Source organism: Garra rufa, chromosome 3 (genome assembly GCF_049309525.1).
Source record: "Garra rufa chromosome 3, GarRuf1.0, whole genome shotgun sequence".
In the NCBI taxonomy this organism is placed as follows: Eukaryota; Metazoa; Chordata; class Actinopteri; order Cypriniformes; family Cyprinidae; genus Garra; species Garra rufa.
Genome location: NC_133363.1, coordinates 66,007,790 through 66,017,542, shown reverse-complemented (window position 1 = coordinate 66,017,542; position 9,753 = coordinate 66,007,790). Strand labels below are relative to the sequence as shown.

The following is a 9,753-nucleotide window of genomic DNA, read 5'->3' as shown; positions in this document are numbered from 1 at the left end:
AAGTCCTCCATATTTTTCTCTCTACACGTTTAAAAATTAAAGGTGCCACGATGCCATTGAAGAGTTTTTTTTTTTTTGGTCTAAATGGTTCCATAAAGAACCTTAAACATCTGATTTGTGGAGAAAGAAGGTTCTTCAAATTACAAAAAGGTAAGAAACAGATGGTTCTTGAAAGAACCTTTGACTGAATGGATCTTTGTGGAACCAAAAATGGTTCTTCTATTGCATCGCTTTGAACAACCTTTTAAAGCACCTTTATTTTTAAGAGTGTAGTAAAACACACTTCCATTTGTCACATTTGATGATTAAACTAAATGTAGGCTACTAAAAGCTTGCAAATTGTTATTTTCTTGCTGATGAAATGCATTTTAAAAAATATTTTAAAATTTGAAGGTTGAAACTAAATATGTATTTAAGTTTCAAAAATGTATTTGATTAAGCTTCATACTTTACAACATATATTTAGCATGTATTTAAAATATACCGTGTCTAGAAAAAACAGGCTAAAACATAGTCTTTTCCTTTTTTCTGTTTAATATATTTTCCCCAGCTCCAATATAATGCTTACACGAGTCAAAAATAACTGAATAAACTTTATGGAGATTCAGCCTGAAACCACATTAAATCTCAAAGTACACACTCCAACCTGGTTAAACTGAATGCAAACCTCTAGTTTACTGTGAAATCCCCAAAGCAGTTGGTTCTTCAGACATGATCTTACCGTTTGCAGACACAGGAACAGGCTAAAGATGAATGTTCTCCTGCAGAGATGCTGAGGATCTGAAGGTCCTGCTGAATCTGTGCTTCAGTCTCTGCGTCAGAACATCTTAAAGGTGATTAAATGGCTAAACGTGTCCAGATTAAAACAGGAAACATGTGGGAGCGGCCAAAGAAAACACCAGAGGAACCTGATCATGCAAAGGCTTTGCCACAACCTCACACTGCAAAAAAATACTTTTCTTACTTAGATTTTTGTCTTGTTTCCAGACAAAATATCTAAAAATTCTTAGATCAAGAAGATTTTCTAGACAAGTAAAAACTGTTTTCTTGTTCAAAACAAAACAAAACAAAACAAAAAAAAAACAAGTTGAAATTAAATGAGTTTTTGCTTAGAAAATGAAAAAAAAAAAAAAAAAAACAGAAAACGAGATTATTTTTCTCAGTCCATTGGCAGGTTAATTTGCTTGTTTCAAGCAAAAAAAAAAAAAAAAAAAAAAAAAAAAAAAATTCAAAGCACTTAATTTTGACTTTTCTAAAAATAATAAAATATTTTTTTTACTTGTCTAGAAAATCCTTCTTGATTTAAGAATTTTAGATATTTTGGCTGGAAATAAGACAAAAATATCTAAGTAAGAAAGCATTTTTTTGCAGTGTAGCTCTTCTGCTGGAAGAAAAAAAAAAAGTAAATACAGGGACTGATTTCAAATTGTTAATCAGCATTTTCCTTTTAGCTGTTTATAATGTATGCTTGATTGATTATACATTCTCAGTTATTGATTAATAATGAATGATCCAGGAGACATTAAAGTGCAGCCGTGATCTTTATGTTCACAATTTTAGCTGAACATCATGGACATAAACACAAAGTCAAAGTGACAAAATGACAAAGTCAGGGAAACAATATCCTGACACTCGTCACTTCTGATGAACATGTCTAATTAAGACAAAAACTATGACTTACTTGTCTTATTTGGTGTTGTGAATAAACTGCTCTAGCAGTTACAATAGGCCTATTGATCAAACTCAAAACAAAAACAGTTATCAATGGACTGAATTTCCTGACTGTTCCTGTCTGTAGATGGCGCTCTCTTCCTGTAACATTCTGGAGCTGTTAGTAAGAACTGAGTTGTAAATAGTTCAATAAAAACTTATTTGCATACATAGACTATAACTTTAAACTCTAAATAGCTCCAGTATAAATAACACTTTCGATAGATGGATGGATTTACAAAATAAAACCATCTGTAAGCGAGTCCAGGTTGTACCAACAGTTAAAGCTCAAACTGTTCACTTAAACAGAAGCAAACAAAATGCTAAATTCCCAAAGCTGTTGATCAAACTTCATCTTATCGGGAATAGAGGAACAGAATATAGCTTCATTGTTAAAAACAAAGGTGCTTTAAAAGGTTCTTAACAGCGATGCCATACAAGAACCATTTTTGGTTCCACAAAGATCCATTCAGTCAAAGGTTCTTTAAAAAAAAAAATCTCTTTCTTATTTTTTTATAATCTGAAGAATCTTCTTTCGCCACAAAGAACATTTTATGAAACAGAAAAGTTCTTCAGATGTTGAAGGTTCTTGATGGAACCATTTGGACAAAAAAACAGTTCTTCTATGGCATCGTGAAGCACCTTCATTTTTAAGAGTGTAGAGATCTGCTGATGACGTGTGTTTTATTGAGTGTCATTAAACTGCGGTTAAAGTGAAAATAAAACAGAAGGACAAACAGGAGAGCGTTTGATTCGATTTCATTGTTAATATTTGACTCTCAATAACATCTCAGATTCATCTAAAGCAGATGATTTAACGGACAATCTTAGCCTCCGGTGAGTTAAATACAATGTTTGATGTCTCTCATATCATTGATTTTGGAAGAAAGTCTCCCTTAGACATTGTTTTATTTGAGTCTGTATTTCCACAGATATGCTGTCGATTATCATCGCTTTACTGGTGAATTTCCTCATAGAGACCTCTGGTAAGAACACCACAAACAATCAACTTAAAATGGATATTACTGCACTAGATTAATACAGAATGTGGAAGGCGGTTTAAGCTAATCTAAGAAAATCTTATCTCTAACTCTACTATAAAATGTCACTTGAAGTCTAAAGTCCAAAAATTAACACGGATGCATTGTTTACAGTCCCTACCTGTATTTCTAATGTGTGCAGATGCTAAATGCTGCAGAACCATTATCATTAGTAAATATATGCATATTATATTCACTTCTGTATCTCTCAGTGTCGTTCTCTGTAGTGGTTCCTGGTGATCCTGTAGTGGCTCATGTGGGATCCACAGTGATTCTGTCCTGCCGGATCTCTCCTCCTGAGAACGCTGAAGCTCTGGAGATCCGCTGGTACCGTCAGGATCAGTTCAACAACCCTGTTCTCCTCTATAATCATGGGAAGATCCAGGACATACAAGAGGAATCGTACAGAAACCGAACCTCTTTTACTCTGTGGTCAGATCAGTCTGGACTAAAGGATGGAGACGTCTCTCTACGGCTGGAGAAACTCACACTTCAGGATGAAGGTCCATTTCACTGTTATGTGAGTGGAGACACAGAATATGGCAACCGAAAAGTGCTTCTCAACATCATAGGTGAGTTAAAAAGGACAATTCATTATGATATAATATGCAACATATTCTCTAATAAGTCTTTGGTGGTTGTCCAGTAGCTTTTTGTGAAGAACAGACTGACATTGAACTTATTTTAGGAAAACTTTAACATCATGAAGCCAAGCCTTAATATTATAAATTGTTATATTTTGCTATATATCTTGATTTTCTTTCTCAGATCCACCAGATTCATCAGGTCTATGGAAGGCTCTTTTCTTCACCGTTCTCATTTGTATGATTCTGGGTTTGGTTGGGTTTATCCTCTACAAACAAAGACACAAACTAACAGGTACAATCTGGTTGAAAGTTTTTAAAGTAGTGTTTTTGTTTTTAGCAAGCTTTGTTTTATTAATCTCATGTGTTGATATTTTGTATCTGTTCTGCAGAAAAGAAACCAGCTAAAGAAAGTAAGTAACTTGAACTTCATTTATCATCTGAGCACAGTCTGGAGTATCAGTGAAGTGGTTTAATGATTAAACTTTCCACTGGTGTTTTCTCTCATTTTAGATTGTGAGGAGGAAACTATGGAGAAACTGACACAAAAAGGTATTTGAAGATGTTGTTTGTTCTGTGCTGTACTTTTATAAGAACTACTGAGATCTGTGCTGTCATCACCAATAATCAAACAGCATTAATGTTGAGAGAAACAGAAACGCTGTTCACCGCTCTTGTCTTCAGCAGTTATATATTGACAGAACTCGGTTTTATTGCTTGTAATGTGTTTCTTTGTGCGATATGTAATTTTGAAAGTGTTACAGTTTCGTTTTTTTTTATATTTGACCTTACACTATTGTTCTACTCTTATTATTCATTTTTTAATTAAACAGAACGTTTTATATAAATACATTTCATAAACAGTGTTTAATCAGAGGATCTGTCTCTATAAATGAAAGGGTTAAAAGTTTAATTTAATGTAGTTTACAAAGTCTGGAGTGTTTCTGAAACTGTCTCTCATTTCAGTTGAAGATAGATCTCTGGAGAAACTGACAACAGAAGGTATTTGAAGATGTTGTTTGTTCTGTGCTGTACTTTTATAAGAACTACTGAGATCTGTGCTGTCATCACCAATAATCAAAGAGCATTAATGTTGAGAGAAACAGAAACGCTGTTCTCCGCTCTTGTCTTCAGCAGTTATATATTGACAGAACTCGGTTTTATTGCTTGTAATGTGTTTCTTTGTGCAATATGTAATTTTGAAAGTGTTACAGTTTCATTTTAAAAAAAATATTTGACCTTACACTTTTGTTCTACTCTTATTTTTCATTTTTTAATTAAACAGAAGGTTTTATATAAATACATTTCATAAACAGTGTTTAATCAGAGGATCTGTCTCTATAAATGAAAGGGTTAAAAGTTTAATTTAATGTAGTTTACAAAGTCTGGAGTGTTTCTGAAACTGTCTCTCATTTCAGTTGAAGATAGATCTCTGGAGAAACTGACAACAGAAGGTATGTGGCAAACAGATCAGAACAGTCAGGACATGACTGAATGATCCACACACGCACATCAACAAAAATACACTAGATTCACTGATCACTGTCATTTTATTCCTTTGTTTGGTTTAATTGTTACATAATAAATCACCAACTTCCCAATATTTGTCAAACTCATCTCTGTTATATATTAATTACTGTAGATGTCCTCAAGTACACCTGTAGTTTTCTTCAAAACATTACTTCTTTTTCATTTCAGTTGCGGGAGACGTAAATATAGAAGAACTGAGGAAACATGCAGGTATGATCCTCTTATTTATCTATAAATTCCCAGTTTCAGTTTTATATGCATATCTGTGTAAATATGATCTCACGCTAGTTTAAGAAGATTAATAAGTGTAACCTCAATTGTCATCCACAGAAGATAAAAGTGTCTGCTAAATTATTAAATGTAAATTTAATAATTGTTGCTTTATTTTATTTCTCATAGTTCGAATCACAATCGATGAACGTTTAAAATCTGTGGATTTGAAAATTTCCAAGGACCGTAAATCAGTGAGGGTCAGTGACAAATATAATCACACTGGAGAGGGATTTCCCTACAAATTACGTGCATTTGGAGCACAAAAATTCTCCTCTGGTCGTCACTATTGGGAGGTAGAGCTGGCAGTTCCACCTAATCCTCCTAAAATCTACTGGTTAATTGGTGTGGTGAAAGATGGAAATTTTAACTCAAAAGACCAATCTTTTACTCCATCAAATGGTTACTGGTTCTTGTGTTCAGACGGTCAAAATGGCATTTACAGCAACACTGACCAATCAACTAAACTCTCACTGACACCGAGACCTGAACGACTGGGAGTTCTGTTAGATTATGATGACGGTCAGCTGTCATTTTACAACGTCAAAGAGAGGAAACATCTCCTGACCATCAGCACCAGATTCTCTGGATCAGTCGTTCCTCTCTTCAATCCTGGTGATATGAGCATGCTTAAAATCCTGGATTGTTTAAAACCTGTAGAGTCCAGTAATAATCCAAAAACTGTTGAATTAGCTGTAGAGTCCAGTCAGCCTTTGCTGAGTGATTCTAGACCAGATGAGAGTGGCAAGGGGCAAGAAAACCAAAGTAATTCGAAACCATAATAATCAATGATACTGTCTACACTGGATGTGACACAATGATTCATGAAAACTGGACTGGAGTCTGAAATGCATTTCTTTTATAAAACAAATTGTAACTGATACTGAAGTACAATTTTATTGATTTGATTGATGTTTTTGTTATTTTAATAAAATACACAATAAATAAGATCAAACATCTAAATACTGTAAAGGATTTTTCTTTATAAATGGAGGTCCTGAGATTTCTACAATCATCCGCTAAAATGACCAAAACTCAAGCTGATTCAAACAAACTGAGAATTCAGACATGAAGAAGGATAGTGACGCTAGTGACACTTTATCTAAACTTGATCTCATTTATCCGTGACTTAAGTGCACCAATACTTTGAGTCCTATTGTAAATGAATTTCCAATGAATTTAAAATGCTTTGTATCACTTTCTTTCTCTAAGAAAGAGAGTTGTGGTATACCTCATATTCAGACAGCAGGTCCGGTCGGCTCTTCACCCGTATGACGCTCTTTCTTCAGTCAAACGCAGGAGTTGTTGAGCAGGATGTCCAGAGAGCTCTTTCCCCCAATGGAGACTGGAACAGTTGAGCTGCAAAAGAGATAGAGGATCATATGAGTAATCTACATTACTAGTGTGCTGTTTCAAAGTGTTCTGAAGCCATATGATAGTTTTATGTGAGGAATAGAGACCAACAGACCTCAGTACAAACTACAAACACACCAGCAGACACAATTCTGAGAGTGATGACACACAAATATACTATATACACATTTAATTTCATTCACATTAGTGGTTTACTAACCTACTCACATTTTATTTCAGATGTCAAACTGCTTTAGTTCTTGTGCATTTGGTGCCGCAAAAAAAAAAAATATATATATATATATAAAAAAACATATTTTCAAATACATTTCAAAATATGCTCTTTAATATGCTCAAAAGGTGCTCTATACAGATTCAGTCTGAAACCACATTAAAATCTGAGACTACACACTCAAACCTGGTTAAACTAAATGCAAACCTCTACTTTACTGTGAAATCCCCAAAGTAGCTGGTTTTTCAGACAGGATCTTACCGTTGACAGATGCAGGAACAGGCTGAAGATGAAGTTTCTCCTGCAGAGATGCTGAGGATCTGAAGGTCCCATTGAATCTGTGCTTCAGTCTCTGCATCAGAAGATCATTCAGGTGATTAAATGGCTAAACGTGTCCAAATTAAAACAGGACACATGTGGGTGCGGCCAAAGAAAACACCAGAGGAACCTGATCATACAAAGGCTTTGCCACAACCTGCATTTGACAGCACCGAAAGAAAGTGAGTGCATCGTAACAAAAGTGAGTCTGCCATTGTGAAAAACAAACATGGATCTGTTGAGATTACCTCCATTAGTTCTGTCGGGGAATACAGGTGAAAACAGGAGGAGATGGATACAGCTGTTCAACATTCATATGACTGCTACATGATTAAACTCAAAAAACTGAAAAGATAAAAATCACCATTCTACTTCATGCATAGAGGAGGATTTAGAAGAAAACAATTCACTGTCTATTCTACATGACTAGTGTGCTGTTTCAAAGTGTTCTGAAGCCATATGACAGTTTTGTGTGAGGAATAGAGACCAACAGACCTCAGTACAAACACACCAGTGGTGATGATGCACAGTGCAACTCTTTCAGCAACTTTGCTTTGCACAATATTTATTTTTTTCTGATCACAATATACAGTGACGCAGCAGGCAGCAAACTATAACGGCTATGCCTCCTACTGAATGCATCAGGAACTGCACTCTTACAACTATCAAAATAGAAGTCTTTAAAAAATCTTGATAAAGTATCTACTTCTGAAAAACTATAACAGACAAACAATTGACTCTGTAGGCATGTGCAAACTGATAGTTACAGTGAAAGATAAAGTGCATCTGCTGTTCTGTGTTGCTGCTGAGGAAATAAAACCACTGTTAGTTGACAAAGCTTGTGAGAACTTGAATCAAAAGAGTGTACTGCATCAACCCTGACAAATCAGCTGTGAGTAAAAGTGACTCTATAGATTAAATAGTTCAATGGTTTTGGTGTCTTGCCGTTTGTTTACAAGATTCAGCTGAAGGACACAGAAGCACATAGACTGCCAGAAACGCTCAAGGATCATCTGAAAGAACTAAACAGAATAAAGCAAGATCACTATGAAATTAACGTGAAGATATAATGAATGAAATGTCAGGTGCCAAATATTTCTCAATGCTTGATGATTCCCAAGGATTTTGGCAAATAAGGCTGGATGAGGACAGCTCCAAGTACTGTACGTTCAACACTACGTTTGGCAGATATTCTTTTCTGAGATTATCATTTGAATTGTATCTGCATCATAAATTTTCCGAAGAGCGACAGCGAATATAATTGAAGGGTGGAGATGGAGACAGAGCTTCATCGTCATTTGATGATCTTCATCACAGTCTCACAATAGTAGACAAAACAAGATGCTACAGAAAATCAGAGACAGTGGATTGAACAGAGGAAAAATGTTGGTTTGGTATACAAGAAACTGTATAAATTGTCAAATCAAGGGATACAACCAGACAATGCCATACTAGAGATGAAAAATCCCATAGATTGTAAAAGGAGCACCAATCAACCAGTCCATGTGTGATTCATGAAACATTCATATGCCATCAGTCTATACATTGATAAATGTGGCTGCTGAAAACAATTGTAATTTCAATCCTAAAAAATTCACGGTTTAGAAGCCTTGCCTCTAGAGTTAATGACATGGAGAAACATATCCCTGTCAAAAATAGAAAGAGTCAATTCTGAGCCTGTCTGCGGATCAGTAAATGTCCGATGTCAGGAGCCTTGCTTCTTCTGAGTTAAATGTTTCTGTATTAAGAGCTTGACTGAGTTTCCTCTGAAACACCTCTGGCACTTGTCTGATGCCTATTGCCCATTGGCATCCTCAGCCATCTGTATCTGCCATACGATGTGGTGAATGTGGTCATGTAACTTGATTCCTCATCTTAGGTCACATGCCAAAATCAGATTTTGACGTCACACACAGTGAAGGCTTCTGCTCTTGATAAATATCTATTATTCAACAATGGAAAATTTATTTTTACTTTGGTCATGAATTTTCCCATAGAACTTGTAGTTTGCTCTCTCAGAAGTCTCTCTTTCAAACAATTCTATCATGGATCAGAGAGTCTTTGATCTGGTTGAAATTGCACAAACTGGTGAGCATTCTTTAGTATGCTAAATATGTCAATGTTCTCACCGTAACCCTGATTCCTGACGATCAGGGTCTCAAGCGGCTCTCCAATGTCTCCCGAATAAGATCCTCCAAAGTAAGATCCATACACAGTGTTTTCCATGATTTCATCAGATTAGTTGAGTCCAGCCAAAGGTTTGCTGGCGGTCTCAGTGCCAGGGAATGTTCCATCCATGCTCAACCATACGACTCAGCTGATCTCACAATGTGTCTGTTAAATTTCTCTGCTCATCCTCAAAAAAGCACAGCTGCCACCATGTTTCTATTCATGTTTTCAGTAGTAAACTACAGTAGAGATCAAACTCGGATTTAAAGCAAAACCATAGCTGTGATTCCTCAGTTTTCATCAATGGACTGATTGTTCACTGGCTGTCTGTAGATGGCGCTCTCTTCCTGTGCCATTTTGGAGCTTTTAATAATTACAGTTGTAAACAGTTTAATGACAACCGTACATGTTTATAGCCTATCATTTAAAACTCGGAAGAGTTTGGATTGGATGGATTGATTTACGAAATCAATGGATTGGTTTGACAGAGATTGTAGTTGGGCAATGAATAACAGCGCTCGGATGACATGTTTTATCGAGGGTCATA

The 9,753-nt window shown here is 35.6% G+C and overlaps 1 protein-coding gene across 1 annotated transcript; it reads left to right on the top strand.

The window, feature by feature from the left end:
• Positions 1-2,305: 2,305 nt before the first annotated feature.
• Positions 2,306-6,097, top strand: LOC141331472 (butyrophilin subfamily 2 member A1-like). Its single transcript, XM_073836535.1, has 9 exons — positions 2,306-2,547; positions 2,643-2,696; positions 2,963-3,322; positions 3,519-3,629; positions 3,727-3,747; positions 3,848-3,886; positions 4,753-4,788; positions 5,033-5,074; positions 5,264-6,097. Exons 2-9 carry the CDS (start codon positions 2,645-2,647, stop codon positions 5,914-5,916), a joined length of 1,314 nt encoding a protein of 437 aa, XP_073692636.1. The 5' UTR covers positions 2,306-2,547; positions 2,643-2,644; the 3' UTR covers positions 5,917-6,097.
• The last annotated feature ends 3,656 nt before the right edge of the window (positions 6,098-9,753 follow it).

Excerpts from the sequence above, each read along its gene's own strand:
- LOC141331472 (XM_073836535.1), top strand. The coding sequence starts at position 2,645 with ATGCTGTCGATTATCATCGCTTTACTGGTGAATTTCCTCATAGAGACC. Across the intron at positions 3,748-3,847 it reads AAAGAAACCAGCTAAAGAAA|ATTGTGAGGAGGAAACTATG; the intron begins GTAAGTAACTTG and ends CTCTCATTTTAG. Across the intron at positions 4,789-5,032 it reads GGAGAAACTGACAACAGAAG|TTGCGGGAGACGTAAATATA; the intron begins GTATGTGGCAAA and ends TTTTCATTTCAG.